Source organism: Larimichthys crocea, chromosome XVI, assembly GCF_000972845.2.
Source record: "Larimichthys crocea isolate SSNF chromosome XVI, L_crocea_2.0, whole genome shotgun sequence".
Lineage (NCBI taxonomy): Eukaryota > Metazoa > Chordata > Actinopteri > Sciaenidae > Larimichthys > Larimichthys crocea.
Genome location: NC_040026.1, coordinates 2,791,502 through 2,811,821, shown reverse-complemented (window position 1 = coordinate 2,811,821; position 20,320 = coordinate 2,791,502). Strand labels below are relative to the sequence as shown.

The following is a 20,320-nucleotide window of genomic DNA, read 5'->3' as shown; positions in this document are numbered from 1 at the left end:
ATTTCCATGATGTTCAACTCCTCCGATGTCAATGGAACACAGTCTACATCCAAATATGAACAGTGGTATATCTGTTATCAACAACACATTCATTCACTTCTCATCCTACAAACAGTTTTGCAAAGACACACACAATATAGTATTAATTTATCCTGTCAAATACTTGGTTAAGTGGGTTTTCTAGTCTGAACTCACGAAACAGTGATGATTTATAGTTGTTTTTTAAAGAATCTATTGAAAACAGACAGTCTAATACAAAGTCCATCCAGTACAGACTTGTCCATAATACTGTTTCTAGAATAGCTTATTTACAATCATCTACTGGAAGAAAAAAAAAAAAAAAAAACCTGCCATTGCTTCAAGAACAAAACAAACTAGCCATCACTATTCAAACTCAAAAACAAAATGAAGAACAGAACAGAATATTTTTTTATTGATTGTGCTTTGTAACCCACAAAACCACTTCGTTTGTAGAAATGGAACATCTGTCAGAGGCACCAGATAGAAGTGCTAATAACATCCATTTCGATTTCTCTCATTGAGATTCTCTAGAGCTATGAGTAGGACAGGGCGTACAAATGGTTGTTTTTTATTCATTTATTTATATATTTATAAAGTTATTACAGGCTCATCCTTGTTCATCACCTGTAGTGGTGTTGTGTTGCACAACAGAAGTCACGGAGGAATCGGTCTATGTGTTTAACCATGCAAAGCCCTTTGAGATTTGCCAGAAAAGGTCACAGAATAGATTTGTTGGACAAAGGGGGCCGATAAAGGTTCGAACGGACACAATCAGTGTTTTCTCACTAAAACATACACAGAATGAGGCTGTAGCCTGTGGATGAGTAGGGTAATCAAGACAGTGGAAATAATATTAGGCAAGTTAGCTGGATAATACCACACCTCCGTCATCCACGACCCTCTCTGGCTTCAGATCTAGCTGGGCTTGTGTATGCAGTGTACAGTGTAGCACGTTTTTCCGGTCTCTCACAGTAAGCTAGTGGATGTTCTTGGTCCTGGAATCTCTGACTTTGCAGGAACCTCAGTCAAAGAAAGTGAATCGCCACCATCCTACTCTAAAAGAAGGCCAGTGTACCCATGTACCTCAATCAATCCCACCCCATGGCACACAGCAGTGCTTCTTCCTGTGCAGTTCAGGTAGTCCCGGCTGCCATTACACAGTCACCTCAGTCTTGCTGCCTGTGCGGTAGTGCTGTGGCTGTTGTTGCTGCTGCTGGTGGTGTTGTTGTGGGACGTAGTGGAGCTGTTCCACAGTATGAGTCCGTCTGGAGGCAAACGCCTGCCTCTTAGATGCTGTCTGGTTCATGGCTAAAGTGTTGGAGTGCCCAGTGCCTCCTGCTCCCTGTGACCCGCTGCCACCATTGTTAGAGGCACTGGGATGGGAGTGCATTTTGGTCATCTTGTAGCGATCCATAAGAGGCGTGGTTGGTATGAACACGTCTGTGTGCGAGATGGCGCGCGACATTGACAAGTCGCTGCCACGAAACCCGCCAGAGATGCTGCTGACCATGCCACGCTTTAGTGACATCATCAGCTTGTCCGGCGAGAGCAGAGGATCCTGGGATAGGAGGCGGTCTTGTGAGTACAGGCGATCTTGTGAATACAGGCGGTCTTGAGAGTAGTGGCGATCTTTTGAGTAGAGGTGTTCCTGCGACAGGAGTCGGTCCTTGGAGTAAATGCGGTCTTTGGAGTACAGGCGATCTTGGGAAGTATGGCGGTCCTGTGGAAGAAGACGTTCCTGGGATCGAAGGCGTTCAGCGGACAAGAGCTGTTCGTCTGAGAGGATCCTGCCTCCGTACGGCGACATACCATTAGAAGACATGCTGTATTCCTGCTGCGGGGCTTTCTGCGGAGACAGGACGCGGTCCTGGGACATGGCCCTCTGGACGCGACGGGGCCTCTGCCTTTGCTGAGACTGCTGCTGAGAGGACTGGGCCTGGGGAGGGGCCTGGGAGATGGAGGACTGCGGGGGCTGGCTCTGGAGCTGCTGCTGTTCTCGGTGCTGTTGAGTAAAAGATGAATGAGGTGAGTTTATTCACAAGCTGAGGGGTAAAAGGCTTCGCCACCCACCACTGCAGCTATAGCTTCTAACTAATTCAAATGTGGAGACCAAGAGAAAGCACACTTGCTATGCCTCATAGACGCACAAAAAGCAAGAAACATGACCTTGTTTAGACGCCTGCACACTTAAACCAACCACTTGTATACCCACCTGGTCTTGACTGATTTTGAGAACATGCAAGGGAAGAGTGCCTCTCGCTGCCAGGTCGGGCAGATGGCGCTTACGAGTGTAGTAGTCTTCCACGTCTTTATCTGCTGCAGAGGAGACGGGGGATAAAAAAGAGAAGCGAGAGGTGAAGAGGAGATTCAGCGAATGAAAGCAAGAGAAAACACGGGTAGGTGTTAGAATGCAAGGGGAGAAATCGGATAAAGTGGGATAGGAGCACATTGCACACAATGCAGTGAATAGTGTTGGCGGAGCCATCTGTGTTTCACCTTTCCAAGCTCATGGAGGGGAATAGAAAACAGAGAGAAACAGAGGAATCACAGTCCGACTGTATTACATGCTAGGCACATAACATCCACACATCCAGGCTTCATCTGGGATTCTACAGGCAGTTCTGTCTGTGGGGGCAAACTTTTCAAAGGTCATGTGAAAGTCTATAAACAAACACGATCATATCATACAGATATGGTGGGAAGCACGCAGGCACCTCATATACACATGCTGGAAAGCTAATTGTATTATTGCACAATGACTTCACATTGAGAATTGCTGTGTGTTCTGATGTCCTTGTGGATGTTTTAACCTGATTCGTGTGTACAAACATGCATTTAGAAGCAGATGTAGAAAAAAAAGAATACATTTCCAGAGACAGTAGAGTGTAGGAGTGAATGTAGCTCCAACTTCATGCCACACAACACAAACTCATGCATAAAGACTTGTCTTTGAGTACAAAACCACACACATAGTGACGCACATTTACAAGAACCGTATCAGACAAAGAGACAAAATGCAATACGAATCATTCAAAAATGGAAACATTTATAAGTCTGTTGTTACACCAGTATGAATGTTGACCAGGTGAACAATAATAATAATGTCATTTATGCGGTTGGAATAAACTGTGGAGAGCAGACCTCTCCACCGTATTGAGAATTCGTAGATGACTCTGAGTCCGAGCCTGTCTTTTTCAATAATGGGTGCAGCAGTGTTCGCACCACCTGTCAAGATTACACCCAGCCAAAATCCCCTTCAGCAGCGAGCCACGAGTGCTTGCTGCAAATCGATTCATTATGAGAGATAATAAAAACAAGATGTTCCTTTCTCAAGCATAATAGTCTTCAAGATCTGCGCACGGTATTGCAAACTCATCAACCATATTACCATAGAGTGAATGAATAACTCGTGATATATACTGTCCTGCGCTGCAATGAGCTAAATGCTTTTCTCCAGTTTGATACCAATTTGCATTAATAAGCAGTAGCATTCTTCTCTTTTATTATCCCGACAATGAAAACGGTGCTCTATCTTCCCTCCAGCACAATCCAACATGATCTATCAGTGTGCGCACACTAGTTGTGCAACAAAAAAAGAAGCCACGCATGCTTTTGGCTATTTGCTCCAACAAATAATTTGCTTTGGAAGCAGAAACAAAGTTGCGAAGACCGAAGGACGCTGCCTAAGGATATCTTCCCATTTTGACACTGTGTCTCTTTTGTGGGCGACAATCTTTGACAACTGAATTCATTTGGTTTTGTTTTACCGCTTATCAAAAGCGATTATGTTAATTCTCACGAGCATTCTTCAAGTGAAAGGACGGTAATGCTTTGTTTTTTTTCTCCCAATAAGATGGAGGACCAGTAAACAGCACCACATCCTGCAAACCCGTTTTTCCATTTAGTTTGAAATGGTGCCTGGCAGCAACGAGTGGGAGCCAGTGTGGAGTGAGCCCTGACGGGATGAGTTGTAGATTGTCATCCTTCACTTTGACTGCGAGCCAGCAGTGAAGTGGGGCAGTCATGATGAAATTACACAAGCCTTAAGGAATATTTGCGTTCCACTCGGAGAATATCATGAGATGAGACCTCATTACGCAGCAGAAATCCAGCATAGCACCACTAAATCAATACCGAGCTGGGCCAGGCATAAGAAGCCGCTTAATGTACTTATACGCTCCAAGAGAAATAGTGGCTGCAGCCTTTAAGTGGAGACAAGGGAAGCATGGAATTTCAATGACTCATAGTTTCTTGAGATGACTGGGCTGATTTCATGAAGGATCAGAGTTGAGAAATTGGTATTTTCTAATTCAGATTCAAGGCTACGTCCATCCACTGAAATATTTACTTAATGGAGAGTTGCAAATCTCAAGAAAAATGTGTGAATACTTGTTTTTTTTAACTGTTTGATGTCTTCAGTAAGCAAGCAAATGATTTTCACAGCTGAAACACTCAGTAAGTCCCAGTCAGGAGTCAGGAAAGCACACGTAATGCAGTCGTTGGTTGTTTTTTTCATGCAGGGCGTTGGGGCAGGGAGCCTACTCTCGCATTAGTGCAGTGAACTTGGACCTACTGAGTTTCTTCAGGGATGAGAATCGGTTGAGGTCGGCTTTGACGGCCGCCTCATACGAGGGCGGCAGGTGTGACAGGCTCTGGAAGGAGCGTGAGAAAGACAGGTCGTAGGGCTCCGTCTGCGAGGTCAGGATGCCGCTTATCCGATTGTTTTCTGGAGACACATACATACATATACAGACACAGAAAAGGGAAGAGAAGAAAATGGGCAGGCGGCTTCTCCTAACCACCCCACAACCCACCAACCAAAAAAAAAAAAAAGAGCCAGGATCAGACCATCATGGAAGACCACCTGCTGAGGCAGAGAGGAGAAGATTGAGCCAGCGGGCAGGCTGGAGTTTTAGTTTTACAAATATTTCTTACAAAAATCTCAGCAATAATCTGATTGATATGAAGTAGGATTTCATGGTTGGATACGTGGACGCACAATTTGTGCAAGTCAAATTGGCTTAATATACTACAAAGTATAGATATTCTTCAAATTCGTGTTGTTGCCAGGGCTGTAGCTACTACTGAGGACACAGGTGTGTGTTGACACTAACGTACAGGTTTTTAGGATTAGGACCAGGATTCAGCTGCATTTCATCTTATCTACAGTCACACTTGTTTTTCATGAGTTACTTATTATTACTGATGCAATATATATGATGTTATATGAAGTTTTCTGAAATTCATGAGACTTAATCATCAGTCTTTTCATTACAGGAAACTCATTGCTGTGTTTGGCTTGTTGAACTACAGACCACTCACTTGTAAAGTGACTTTAGACTGGTGCTTGTTTTTCTAAAGTGATCTTCGGCCAACATAGTAACAGATCACACAGTTATCAAGGTTTTATTTTGCTCTTTTAGGAACTTTGCTACTTGGAATTTTAATGTGTTGGGAAATAATAATAAACTAGACTATTCCTGTTCTTTTTGCTCAGGCAAAGTGCAGAAAACTAGCGAGCTGATCAGCTGAATGGATAATCATGGCATGTGATCATCTGAGATTTTGGATTCAGCATTGTAGAAAAAAATGTGGTTCACAGGGAGGCTGTTTTTAAATTACAACTGCCTCACAGAACAATGTTAATTCTTTTAAGATCCATTTTATTAGCATGAATCACGTGTTAGTTTGGATTAGATTTTGTGTATCGCTGACAGCTCTGGTTCAAATAACCTGCCGCAGCACACACTTTAAAAAGAGACCTAAACGTTTGGGAGAACCAAAGGCTCAGTAAGAGATTTGTTAGCCTGAAGTTGTGTCCAAAAATGAAACTGGCTATCGGAATCCAACCCTAGAGTCAAATATTTGATTATTGGACCATTTTTAGGCCAAAAACTAAATTAAAGAGGGACTGAGTGCATCCCCACCAGGAACTACAAACTGGCACTGTGGAAGCTTTGAAACAGGTAGATAGAATTTACAGAAAATGAACAAATGCTTGAAAGACGAGTCAAAAAGATTTTTGAGGGGAGTTTGGACTATGACCTTGGTATTGCTAAATCCTGTGTCCTGCCTCAGTTGTTCTTGCTGCACTTTAGGCGAGTTACAACAAGCACTGGGTCTCTCTTTCTTTCTTCTTGCCTTTAAGTGTAACATCACTTATTCAAGAAAACAGTTTCTCTGCCTGAGCCAATGAGTTGAGTGTGTCGGCCTTTGAGAAATGGTTGCATACCTAAAACTCCAGCTTGCTGGTGGCGGTGATGGGGGAGTATAGGCGGTCACATAAGGCACTCAGTGAGTGTGTGGTGCGGGACTGACTTGACAGGTGATCGTGGTGGTTTGACGGGAGGAAACAGTGGTCCAAAGAAGAAGAAAAAAAACGAGACAACACACCAAATGACAAAACAACAGATGTGTGCTGGAGAGTGACCCTGCTCGTGACAGTGCTGTGATGTGATCTGGGACATGGGGGGCAGGCAGCAGTGCCTGGACTGGCTGTCATTGATGTGACGTGATATGATGCCGGGAAGACGTGAGAGGATGTGGTAGGGGGGGATGGGTGACTCGACCAAAGCCCCCTTTTATTCTTGTCCTCGTCTCATTCTTTATCTCTCTTTCTCACACACTCAGGCACACAAACATCAGCAGTCTGTGCCATTCACCACCGTCTTCCCTGCTCTGTCAATCTTATCTGTCCTGTCATGCTGCCACCCACTTTTCCTTGGCTCCTTATTTCTTTCTTGTCCATTCAGTATTCCCTTCTCTCTCATTTTCTTTCTCGCTCCTGCTCTATCTCGCCTTCCCCCCAGTGGACCGTGAGTCTGTCACGCAGTGCAGAGCAGCGGGCATGGGTGCGGCTCCAGACCAGCCTCCAATGGATAGATAAAAATAGGGCTTTAGTAACTGCTGCAAGATGGAGAGAAAGGAAAGGAAAGAGAAGAGATGAAGATAAGAGAATCTAAAAAGGGGAAAAGGAGACTGAAATAAAAGGAGGAAGGAAAATAGAAGGGTGAGAAGGAGGCTTGACAGAGTAGGACGGAAGGGTGGTGACAGGGCCGGGGCGACAGCAGGGGGTCCTCGGAGCTGTAGGGAGGGGGTTCGAAGGAAGTGAACGATCAGTGAGTGGACTGTCTGCCACACTGCATCAATACGGGGAGAATCGACTCAGACTGTGGCATGCTGTTAGCTACGTCAATAGCAAACACGTTTGATTGCTTCATCACAATGGACAGTACAACCACACAGACCTGGCTCAAATAGTCTTTGCAAATCATGTGTGCTTCAAGGATACAGCCGCTGATGTTTTATATTTTTATTATTGCCAACAAATTGAATGTAAAGACCAAAACCAACAATGACACGTTCCTACATTGAGATAAACATGGGTGCTGTAGTTTCATGATAACCTGATAATATCCTGATACTCAAACTGAGTTACCATTTGGCTTCATTCATTCTACCTGACACTCTGTTCAATTTATCCAATTTCTTGTTGGATGGGGTTTATTTTGTTGTTTTGCCTCAGTCTGTCAGCAGGAAGAGAAATATGCTGACCCCAGCTTCCTTCCACATGGGTGCTAGCTGCATTAGCAGTTGTTGGGAACAGCTGAATAAAGATGACCATTTGATGTTCTATCTCTAGGTTGACCTGCAACAAGCTTTAGAGCTTCAGAGAGATTTCATCTATACTTCTTTTGCCATTTTTGTGGCCTCCTATCACTGTTCTATGGATTTAGCTAGAGCTAGCTAGCAATGTAGGAAGATCCCATCCTCATTCTTACTCCTTAATACAAAGTTGATGCAACGATTGGCTGGTTCTCCATCGAGTGGAAACAGCCATCTGTAAGTGTAATAGATTTATTTGACTATCTGAACAAGATGAATATGTGAGCAGCTATTCAAATGTAACCAGGCAAATATATACAAACCTGATGCCATTAATCTACGACTAAAAGCCCCAACTAACTACTTCATACTGTTTGAGTAATGTTTGTTAAAATCTACAGTGACCAGCTGTTTTAGGAAATTACAGAGTCCTTTTTTAAAAATAAAACTATATATTTTAAAGAGTTATATTATGTTAAGATTTATATCTGCAGTAGAGATGAGTGGTACTACAGGGTAGTAGTCACATAGTATTGAGAGATGGACAAACACATTGTTGGTTTGTGCTGACAATAAGAAAAATATAGAGTAACACAGATGAATGCATCAGCGTGTGTCCTGTACATTAACAATGAATTGACTTTCATGTGTTCAAAGGATTCTGAGACATGACAAACCACAAATGTTCTTGTTAAAGCATGTTCAGACAAACAGACTTCTTAGCAAATGCTACTTAAATCAGGTCTGAAGAAAAAAAAACACTAATTTAAGTGACAGAAAAGACGACACAAACGTACAGTAGGGAGGGGGGTTGGTGCGTACACAAGGGTGTGCTGGAATGTGATGAATGAGCTTTAACACCAAATTAAACGTATGTATGTATGACTTACCACGCCTCAATGATCGGTGAGCTACCAAAACCCAAGTGAAAAACAAATATTTCAGAAACATGTTGATGGTAAGAAAAACAGAACCTACCTAAGAGCGACTTCACATTCAGCACGACTAGTACAGACCCTACAGTCCCCTCCTTCCCTCCCTCCCTTACCCCCCCAAAAAAAGAATTCAAATCAGCTTTTACTTCCTGCGGCATGTGATGTACACTTGTGTGTACGAATGCACATTTTCTGCTTGTGATTGGCAGCTGTGTATATCCTTGGTTGTTTTCAGTCGCAGGCTGTATGGGAGGGGGTGGTCAAGGCAGCGGGTTTTTATCTAGAAAATACACTGTGTGCTGAAATTTGAAGTCTTTCAGGGGCCCTGTGATCAAAGTCTCTGGGATAGATGTGTTGTTGAAATGGATTTTTCATGTTCTCCATGGATCTCCAAGGCATTTCTCCACAGTTGCTTTTTGCTTATCAGTGTGTGTGAGTGTGTATGTGTGACCATGTGAAATGATCCACATGGTCAGTTATATCCGTAAAGAAGGGGGCATTCTGGCTGCAGAATTCAAACATAGCCCCCGAGTCCCCGAGAGCAAGCGGGTCTTCTTTTATATATATTTGTGGTTGAAACAAATAAAATATAAATCACATGGTAAGATCAGAGTGATTTAATTAATACAGAAGGCAGTTAATATTCACTGTATGGCCTCCTTTCTTTGTTTTTTATCTATGCTCTCTCCTCCCACCAGATTCCACCTTGCATCCGTATGCAACCTACACTCTTCACATCTGCCAGTCTGTGACCCCCGGCCAGCCTGGGCTCGCTCACAACAACCATTTGAACAAAAAACAGCTGCGTGACATCAGTAATAAAAACGATTCAGGGTGATGCACCTCGTGGGGAGTGTGAGAATTCGGTGGTAACTTTTGTTCTCGGAAAAAAACGCAGGGAGCGTCACAGGTTTTACATGGTCTGTCAACCAGAGGACCGGATGACCTTGACAGAACATTAAGTTGATCCTGGGCCACTTGTATTCGCTTTAAGAGAAAGAGATGGACGAGCAAGCGCGGCCTGATCCCCGCTCTCAGAAAAATGTTCATCACTATGGGATGTGACACTCCTGTGATTCAATCTCCAACCAAAAAAAAGCCTCATTTTCAATAACAGAATGGTTTCACAGTGGGACGAATTGAAAAGAGGACCGTGCCAAGAGGTTTTTCACACATCCATGTCACGCGCTATATTCAAGTTAAAGCCCAGGTCCAGGCTTCATCTCAAACACTGAGCTGAGCTGTGGTTTCACTCCCCTCTCCCGCTAGTTTGTCTTACCATTCTTAGGTGTGCGTGTGGGGCTACCTAGAGCCACATGGTTATAGTTGTGCTGATGGGTACCTGCAATGACAAAAGCAATGAAAGATCTGTTCAGTGTCCATGAGGAAAGCTCAAAAACAGACTGTCTGTGTGAGGGGCACAATTAAAGAGATATTTCACTAAAATGATGTTGAACTTGTAATTTGGCGGCATTTTGAGAGATGCCTTTACATATTTCACATTTATGTGGAGAAATGTGGCATAGACAAGCCACATCACCATTCTGCAATTACAGATTAACTTCATTAAGTGGGTGAAATATCCCTTTAATTTCCTCAAATGAAGGCAATGGAGAGAGATGAGAGAGACTGTGGGATGAGTGAAACTACAGTAGGAGGAGTCGGCTGTAACCTCGGTGTTACCCTGTGAAACATGTTTACATCAAACAGAATCCCAGTCAGAGGCTACAGTGGAATCCTCACGGATGAACAAACAAAGCAGAAAACAGGGCTGTATACAATATTTATCACATCCTGTCCTGGAACTCACTGGCCTTCATATGCTTTGAAAACTGCATGTAAAGACAGAGACTATGTTAATCTATGCATTCATCATGAAAAAAAGCGGGTTTAAAATGTGGTCATTCTGTAGCGGGCATCGTGATTCAAGTTAGGAAATGACAAGCAGACGATCAAAACACAAGGAAATGATACAGTTCTTTATCACCTTGACAACACAGAAAAAACCCCAGCTCACATTAATATAACTCACATCGACCAACATGTGCAGCACGCAGAGGAACAGAGTATTCAAACTGTTTGTTTTGCAGACACACCTGCCTCATACACACTCACGTGAACACACACAACAACACACCTGCACAGGTATCTAAACTTGCACTCATGCACAAATGTTACATTTCTTGCTTGGACAATTAAAAAAAAACAAAAGTGTTGGTAAGTGGCTAAATGTTTCAGTGATGACCATCAGTTTGTTTCAGTTGTGACCTTTGTCACTTTGGAACACAGGGTAGGCTAAATACTACAATACCCAAGAGCCTCAGTCACCTTCACTATGAAGAAGACGACAGATCAGAGCTGCAGCAAAAATAAATAAAGAAGTAGATCCAGAATCTAGAGTAAATTCATTTACAGTGCACATTGTATTATTAGCTCTTTACAGTGTGATCTCAAGCTTGTGCCTGCTGTCAGCTGTGCATCGAGCAGAATTTGAAGCAAAGTGTCTTTACGTCCCTGAGCTTGCACCTTCTTTATCAGAACAAGGAAGACCGAGGTGTTTATTAGTGCCTCACAGCTAACATTAGCCTTTTAGCTCCAGCATTCAGAATGTGCAGTTTGTGTGAAAAATCGGTCCAAACCTTTAGAATAGGACTTTCAGTCACACAGGCTTTCAGGGTTGACATGGAGTTGGTTCAGTTTCTGTACGATGAACAAGGACCGTTCCACACTTAGGTTATTTGATGACAACTGAAGCGACTGAGCAGACGCTGATGCGATCTTTGTCTTCATCTTTTATTGTCCTCCATACACTAAACCAGACATGTCAAATGCTTTTTTTTCTTTTCTTTTTGGCTTTTTTGACCTTTATTTGATGGAGACAGCTTTGAACAGTGACAGGAATGTGGAGAGAGAGATGGGGAATGACATGCGGGAAAGAGCCACAGGTCGAATTTGAACCCTTGGCTGACGCGGCAAGGACTGAGCCTTTGTACATGGGGCGGCTGCTCTACCAACTGAGCTAAACGACAACCTAGACATGTCAAACTCAGGGGCCAGAAATAATTTCATATGTCTATAATTAATGACCCGCCGGTAAATCGCACTCCCACCGCTCATACTACAAATCCTACAATGCACTGCAACAGCTGCCACACAGGTCAGGATACTGTCATTGGTCAAGACCTGTGCACCACCCCTCGCCCTGCTGCTTTGGTTGTTTGACACACTAATCAGCGGTCAGCGGATGAATGCACAGCGACATTAAAGCCCCCCAGAAAATGTCCAAACCAAAAGTTGACTTTGAGAACAGGGACTTACTACTACTGACAAGGCACACAGGCTTACCGACATAGGAGGTAAACGTGTGTGCCTTGTTTGTGGAGATAATGTGTCCGTACTATTATGCACTAATGTCCCCCCTCCACCCTTGATGTAGTCCCAGTCTTCAGTTATGGCCCAATGGGTGCACTAAACAGTCATATTAAAAATCATATTTGTTATGCACAACATGTGGACAAAAGCACGTCTGTATTGAAGTTGTGTTTCATTATTTTATTGGTCTGTTAACGTTTGAATATGATGAGTGAACGTGTTTTTGAAGTGCTTGTGTTTCAGCTGCATGTATTTCTGGTGATACGTGTTTTCTTAAGTTGCAATCCTTTGAGCTCTCTCAGCCGCGGTAAAATTCATTAAAAGATTCACACACAGACTCGTCCGCCGTCTCTGGTCATTGGTCTTTCTTCTCCGGCTTCTCTGTGTGTATGAGTGTGGTCTAATCAGCAGGAACAGTCTTCTGTGTTGTCAGTGGGGGAAAGCAGAGCCATTTTAATTCAGAGAATAAACAGCAGCTTCGCCCAATCATCTATCCATCCTACTGTGCAGGAGTGTTTGCGGCTGACAGGGAATGTGATGCAGTGGTACAGTGCTCGGCTGGGCACCGCAGTGTGGAAGTGCTTTAGTTGAAAGATGGGACCTTTACTGAGCCCATTGTACTGAGATAGCTGATGAATGGCGGCTATTCTCGACAGTGTGCAGGGCTGTGTGCGTGCATCTATACGTGTATGTGTGAGTGTGGGTTTGTATATTTGTGTACGAGGAGGAGGCGGCGATAGATGGAGACCCCGTCGCGGAGTGTTGCCGTCGCGACACGTTCATTTGCTGTCTGCTGCTGTGCCTGTTTAAAAATGCATTACAGCCAACTGCTGAAACGTCCATTTACATCTGTCACAGAAGTGAAGGAGGAGAGGGAGGCCCGCGCTCTCACATCATGGGTTTCAATATTTGCTCGAGCTATGGAGATAGATGTCGCCTGTGTGCTCCTTCACTGCCTTTCTCTCTTTTTTCATATTTGCTTAACAGTGAATCTCAGTCTCCTGAATATATGAAATATATTAAACAGACTTGTAATATAAATATACGTCTGTTTAGTTACTGTCTGTTGTGTAACAAGATGAACTGAAGCCACAGCCGGGTTGTAGAAGCTGTTTATGTTTCCAGCAGAAGGAAAAGATCACTAAAAGTGCTGAAAATGCCGTTATACCACAACCCCGATCACATAAAATTAGATCGTCAGTGGATGAATGTTAACTTTGTGAATTTTTTTCAGTTGTGAAGGTCATTACTTATTAAACATCTCTGCTATGTCTGTAATTTCTAAAGCAAAAATCCGAGCACAGAATTTGTCCTCGACAAATCACGCCGCTAATAATTTAAAGTCCATGAAAACTCTCGGTCCGCTCTTTGAAAACCACTGCTCATTTCAAAACAGGTTCCTCTCCTGACATAAAAGTGCCTGTGTATTTTTAGAAAAAACTGAAAATACATGTATAAAAAGCACAATAACGGTCTGGATAAAAGTATCAAAAGCACTGTAATGTGACTGTAATGGGCTGAGAATTCAAACCTACTCTGAACAACACTTTATTAAATCTGATTGATTAAATTACAGATGGTCAAATCAAATGCAAAATCTCACTTTTTTAAATATTTAAAGTTGCTTGTTAATTGGATTAAAAAAACAGTGAAGATACATCGCTGGTGTCTAACAGATCTAACATAAACAACATCCGAGGTCAGATTTAACGCACTCTGGAATAAGAATCTAAAAGTCAGGAAGCTGGAAGAAAGAGCTGAATTCAGGTATATCACCAGAAATATTGAATATCATGTATTGTGAGTAAAACACGTGTTCATTAATCAAAAGAAAGTCTTGGAGTTCAGCTACATTTCGTCATAACACCTGTTGCCCAAGCAAAGTACTTTAAGGAGACACATGTACTGGTCAAAATGTTGGGTGGTAGAAGCTAACCACCCATATGTCCTGTTCCTGTGCAGTTCTGCAGGAATATTGGGCTGAAATAAATGATGTTATGAATTATCATATTTCAGTGCACACTGCTTTTGGGGACCTGACAGTTGTTCTCTCAACAAACTGATCAGTGTCTCTTTAGGATTTTAAAACCGTGATAATAAATCACAGGATTAGAAACTAAGCCAATTTATTTGATGTGAGAAGGAAGACAACAAATATGCAAAAATGAAAACCTGTATACTTTGAGATTATTATGCTGAGAGGTTGGTAGTTGGAAGGATTTACAGTTATTACAAAGCTAAAGTGTTTGCTGGTTATCTTCCTCTTCTTTTTTTCTGTCTGTTTTTTTGTCTGAGTCTTAAGTCTAGTCAGTCAGAGCACATCAACATGTAAAACATGACTTTGACGGTTTGCCAGATTAAAACTACTAAAACACACAAATTGCAGTTTATCATAAAAGGCCAATTGTTTTGGATAAATATGAAACATTGACATTTTTTGACATTTAATCAAGACCATGCTCTTCTTCTAATCTGAACAGAGTGCCTACACACAGCTATGATAATGATAATCATTCTTTAACTCTCAGTGGAAAACAAATGGAAAATGCCAGTGAACATTTTCCAGATGTGTTCAATATGTAAATGTTCATGTCATGCTGATAAAAACACAATTTTAGGCAGCATCATGTTTCCTGCAGAACAGACTGTATTTGAATGCATTTTTTTTTTGCAGACAGTGTTGTTATTTCCATCCCATCATGGTCTGAATAAAAAAAGCTGACTGCAGGGTTAGAAAATGTATTTATTTATATGCTTTGAAAAATGGTCTGCTGTGATGTGCCTCAATCCAAACATTCATTCTTCATGTCCAAAATGTATTTACCGAAAGGCAGGCAATCCTGAACATGTCATCAGTCTGTCACCAGTCTTGCATGAGTATGTGCATACTGTGATGTGATGAGTAGCTTTAAAAACAACAATAAATAGCAAAATATAGGTAGACATAAAAGGTGAAAAAATCCATAAACTGCAACATGCTACTGGAAAATGGAGTTAATCAACAGTTTCTGCAACTTGCAGCTTCTTTGAAACCACAGAAAATAATTTACAAAAAGAAGAAAGAGTCACAAAAGTGGTCACTCTAATAAGTAAACTTTCCCACATTTCATCATGATGATATTATGTTTTTGAAAATCAGCACAGCTATCCGTCTTTCACTTAAAGTACAGCTTGAGAACCCAGACATGGACCAATATGTTCATCTCTGCCTCGGTCTGGTATTTTCCACTCAAAGTCTGGTCTAAGGGGTCTGGAGAGACAGGCCTGGCTGAATGGCCCACTGAGAAGACGTAGAAGACTGAAGCTCATTAAGAACCTGGACGTCCATGCTCAGTGATCTCTTCTGTAATCTGGGGGCCAATTAGCCATATTGAAGAAAAACTCCCAGCCCTTCGTCGCAACCCAACTTTTTAGAGCCGTGAGGTTTCTTATCGTCTCCGAACACCCCACCGCACCATCTTCCTCCTCCACTCTTTGAGCTGACATCGCAAAATAACCTCCACACACCGTGTCAGTGTGAAGCAGCTGCAGAAAACTATTTGTCAATGATGAAGGGGAGCTCACAGAGGAGGGTGAGACCTCCTGGATACACTGCTGTCCATTAGTTATTGCCTTCATCTCCTTAAATTGGCATGTTAAAATAGATGCAAAGCCCGTGCTGCTGTCTAATCATACAGTGGGTTGATTATTTATGATTGACATGCTCTCCAGATTGTTGGGTTAAACAGGGTCCCTATCTAAATTGCTAAATGGATGTTTTTCTGTCAGTATGTTGATGACGCAGCTGTGTGTTTGTCAGATGGTGTCAGTCAGATTTAGTGTCTGAATCAACCATATATCTATCATTGGTGGGCTGCAGAGCCCAGTCTTAGACGCTGTCTGCTGGATACAGTCGACCTCACCTCCGCGAGAAGATTACTCGTGTTGAATTTCCCTTCAGTTATAACCAATGTCTGGAGAATACCTCCATGCAGAGTTTGCATAATAGCATCCAGATGGCACGCAAGTGACTCACTAATCTGACATTTGGCGTGGCATTTTGTTTCACATAGCACTTCCAAACATCACATCCACATACAGTACACAGGGGAGGCAAAAGAAGGCATGCTGAGCCAACCACAAAACACCTTGAACCCTGTGCCAAGGTTAAATAAGCATTTGCACAATCGATTGCGGTCACATGCTAAGCGGTATCTTGGAAAGCATCAGAACATTGATTTCTAAGAATTTGCATTCTGTCCAACAACTGAACAGCCACGTCATGATGTCCAACCAGATCTCTGTGAAAAGGTTTTTTTTGTGTGTGAGTGTGTTTAACCACAATCTCTTGTAATTCTGTGAATAGGGACATCATCCTGAGAGTGGATATGAGGCAAAATGGAGCCCTGAAAAGCATCGTCTCTGTGAGAACTAAAAGCAAGTAAAACCTGAACAAACAGTGTCATCAGAATATTTGCTTGACAGAGTATTTGCCTCTAGATGTGAGCTGCTGAATGTCAGACCCAAGTAAGACCAAAAATCAACACAATGGGTCACTAAGAAGCAACATGTACAGACAGATACAAACCAAAGAAAACAATGCAGGAAGGATCCTATATGAAGCAACGTATAAACTAAGGTTTGGGGGTCTGTATGTGCATGGATGTGTAGAGTCAATGGCACAACACCTTAGGCCAGGGAATGCTTGAAACTAGCATCGAATTTGTACGTCACATCTTACAATCCCCCCAGTTCTGACATTGGAAAGGTGTGGAGGGGGTTTAAGATGTTTGGGTGTTCCAACAATCTTATTTTGAAGTATTTTGAAGGCATTACCTGTGTCACTTTTTCTTCTTTTTAACAAGATAGTTTTAATTCCCTCAAATCTTCAGCTTCATATTTTTATGTCTCTTATGTTTATAACATTAAAATAAATAAATAAATAAATAAAAACTTCAGCAGCGTTTGCTTCATGCACCAGAAAGCAGGAAACCCTTTCACTGCTCTGAAAATGCAAACTCTAAGTGGAAATCATGGTCAACACTGACAGACTTCAAAACACTGACAATGCAGACAGACAGCCACAACTTAATGGAAACCCTAAAGGCTTGGTATCTCAACAACATAGAGGAGGGGGGCAAGTAAGTGAAAGGCTCGGTGGGGACAGAAATACAGTGGACACAAGATCAACTGAGACATGAAGCAGATAAGAGAAGGAAAAGTATGAAAAGGGAAGATGTGGTGGGGCAATGGGATGAAAAAAAAGAGAGAAACAGCAACATGGGCCAGTGATCACAAGGCAACCCTCCACCCCTCCGACCCCACATACCCCACCCACCCACCCACCCCAGAATCTATTAGAGAGCCATCCTCAGCACTCTGCTCCACTCTGCTCATGACATCCCTCTCTAAAACCAACAGCACTGCCATCCCATTAGCCCTGCCAAGTGGAGCTACTGGAGTTATGAAAGGCCCAGAGGAGGTGGAGGTGGCGGTGGGGGTACAGAGTGCACTGTGTGTGTGTGTGTTTGCAAGTGTGTGTGTGTGTGTGCAAAATGAGTGTGACAGGTATGAATGTCTCTGTCCTATAGTGGCTCTGTTGACAGCCCGGTGCCACCAACACGTCCCTGCCCTCCTCTTGCAGCAAAAGAAGCGGAGGAAAGGGAAGCCACCGTGGGCTTGACATTTAACAACTGACAAAGAGTGTTCACATTTAATCGCTAAATGTTAACTGCCATAATAGCCCCACTTCACTCGGTTAGTAGGGGACAAAGCTTCATGCCCCTGGACAGAAGTAGCTCCCACCTCCTCATTGATTTCACTGGCAAGAGCAGGCGGCTTAACTCTGACCCAATTGCAGCACTTATGATTATGCTTATATACTATATTTATAGCACTCCAAGCTCTGCTAATTTTAGCTTCCACTGCACATTCTTAACTGAATGGCTACTATGAGTGAGAGTTCTAAAAACATGGATGTATCCTGATAAAAGGCTTAACCCATATCTGTAAATCAAAGGTTTTCTAATTGTTTTTGTCACTGTCTGATATGAGTCAACCTTTGGGTAATTTAAATTGAGCAGTTACCATAATTAACAACAAAAAGAATGCCAGCGAAATAAACTCAGATGTCATAAACAGATTTGAAACAACACTAATTTACATTGTACACCTCGTACTTGCTTTGGTAATACTGTATTTAACAAGAGGGATGCCAATAAAGCACATAAATTGAATTGAATTAAAAAACTGGGAACACGGTTTGACAATTCATATCACAGCAGCATAGTACAAAACTACTGTAGAATTGCATTAACTGTTTGGTACCAAAGGTGTCAATAATATAAAATGAAATTCTACTCAGAGTCAATACTTGCAAACATAAAAATTTAAATTTGAATGTGCTGTGGAAAAAGAAAACAAAATCAAGAAACTACTCAGCTCCAACTTCAGCATGATCTGGCTCCAACAAAACCAGTCTAAAGCCATGTGTAGAATTTTGATGTTTTTTTTTAATTGTTCTGATGACATTGTTTTTGTTGGTAGAAAATCCAGGTATTTTTGTCGATTTGCCCCATTTATGTCAGAGTGCTGGGGTCAGATTGGGCAGAGTAATGGCATGATGTTTTATTTTAGTTAGGCACAATGTCAATAATGTCAAAAATGTCCAAATACTAAGTGCAATTGTTTTAATTTTATTCTCGGGCCACTAGTTTCACAATGCTGTGGTACAGCACTGTGTGCCGGGAGCAGCAGTGTACTTTATGTGCAAAGCCGACTGTAACAAGGCTAAAAATAATGAGTGATGTGGCTCGTCCTTCCACCAGCCATCTCAGCTAGCTTACGTATATGAAGAGCCTCATCTTTGTTTAACGTTCCCCACCACTGAATCCATCAGCTCTCAGACAGGCAAATCATGTTTTCCAACACTCTTAAAACAGATGTTAGAAGGAACAATGAGCTCATTATGACAGCTTATTTAAAACAAGACACTTTCTGTTTTGTTTTTTTTTTGGCCAGACATAACTCATGTTTCTGCCAAAATTGACAAATTGGCAGGTGGTGCTCTGTAGAACTGAGTGGAACTGATGACTATCAACAAGTACTGAAACATTAAAACAAAAACAGGTCACTTTTATGTTCCACTGCAGCGTTTTCAGCCATTTCTGTAGTAGAGGCCCTCATTAGAGCGTGCCATTTAAGAAACATAGTTCAAAGTCTGGCTCTATAGTTTTGTATTGCTGCTATAACCACTTGTATAGCAGGTCTGCAAATACAGTATATTGCTAAATGACTGTGCTTGTCTGTTAATCTACATCTCATGTCTGCTAATGAGTTAAAACCAATTACACATGTTGACTGAAATGAAATAGCTACACTGAAATACTCAGATATGATTATGCATTCATAGATAACTCCATTAATGAGAGTCAGCAGAGCTGCAGATTGCAAAGTTTCTGCGGTCTTCCAAGTGCAATAAAAATCCCAGTCCAGACTGTTTCTATCCATGTTGCCAGTAAGTATCACTCTTTATCTCATAACTCACAATCACCCCCAGGACACCAAAGGCCAAGTAGTTACTTGACATGTCACTGCCTCTGCAGCTTGACAAATGTGCCATGATAGTCTCAGCAGGGATGGGGAAGGGCAGGAGGTTGAGATGGACTTCATATCCAGTTCATTTTGAAATGTGATAGACAGTGAACCCACATGGACTATCGTGACCCTGTGCGTTAAAAGGCAATAAGAGATCCATTTTATTGAAGTAGTGCTTCATGATGTTCCTGCAGAGCTCATCTGGTTTCACCGTGTTCTCTCACTACAACGCAGAGGTGACTCACAGGGTTTAAGGGCAATAATCTTTCCTGAAAATCAAACAATGTAAGAGCACTGCATTTTCATCGGATGTCACATGATAAAAAAAAAAAAAAGCCATTTCTCTCAACAGTTGATTGACATACCAACCCGGTTCCATTTGTGGGCTGTTGAAAAGCAGACTTCCTCTGAGAGGAGGCGAAGGACGAGGAAGAGGTAGAAGGAAGAAGAGGAGGGTCCGTATATCTTAAGCAAGGATAAGCACAGATTTATCTGATGTCTTCTTAAAATAAAAGAAGTAACATCATCAAAACTGCCTTTATCCATGCCTTTATAGACCAGCCCTCCTCTCCACTGAGACGGACAGAGTCGAAGACCACGCACACCATAGAGGTTAGGACATTCATTAGAGTAAAGTGGATGACACATAGAAAAAGCTTCAGTGAAACAGTTCAAAACATACATTTTAAAGGGCAGGAATTAGAACAGAGTGACATGGGACCAGTTTGGGTTTTAAGGCACAACACAATGAAAAGAAAATGTGGGCCAGCTGCAACAAACACCAAGAGGTACATAATATTCTTATTTACATA

At 42.2% G+C, this 20,320-nt stretch overlaps 1 protein-coding gene across 5 annotated transcripts in view; it reads right to left on the bottom strand.

The window, feature by feature from the left end:
• Positions 1–374: 374 nt before the first annotated feature.
• LOC104933664 (shisa family member 6) overlaps positions 375–20,320 on the bottom strand; it is a 62,911-nt gene continuing 42,965 nt past the window's right edge. For 3 of the 5 annotated variants that reach the window (XM_019259575.2, XM_019259577.2, XM_019259576.2), the window contains 5 exons: positions 9,841–9,903; positions 8,517–8,537; positions 4,595–4,747; positions 2,234–2,337; positions 375–2,023 (listed from right to left, as the gene is read on the bottom strand). In XM_019259575.2, the coding sequence (XP_019115120.1) occupies positions 1,175–2,023; positions 2,234–2,337; positions 4,595–4,747; positions 8,517–8,537; positions 9,841–9,903 (1,190 nt within the window). In that variant the 3' untranslated portion in view covers positions 375–1,174. The remainder of the gene's footprint in view (positions 2,024–2,233; positions 2,338–4,594; positions 4,748–8,516; positions 8,538–9,840; positions 9,904–20,320) is intronic. The other 2 variants (XM_019259578.2, XM_019259579.2) reach the window with 2 other exon arrangements.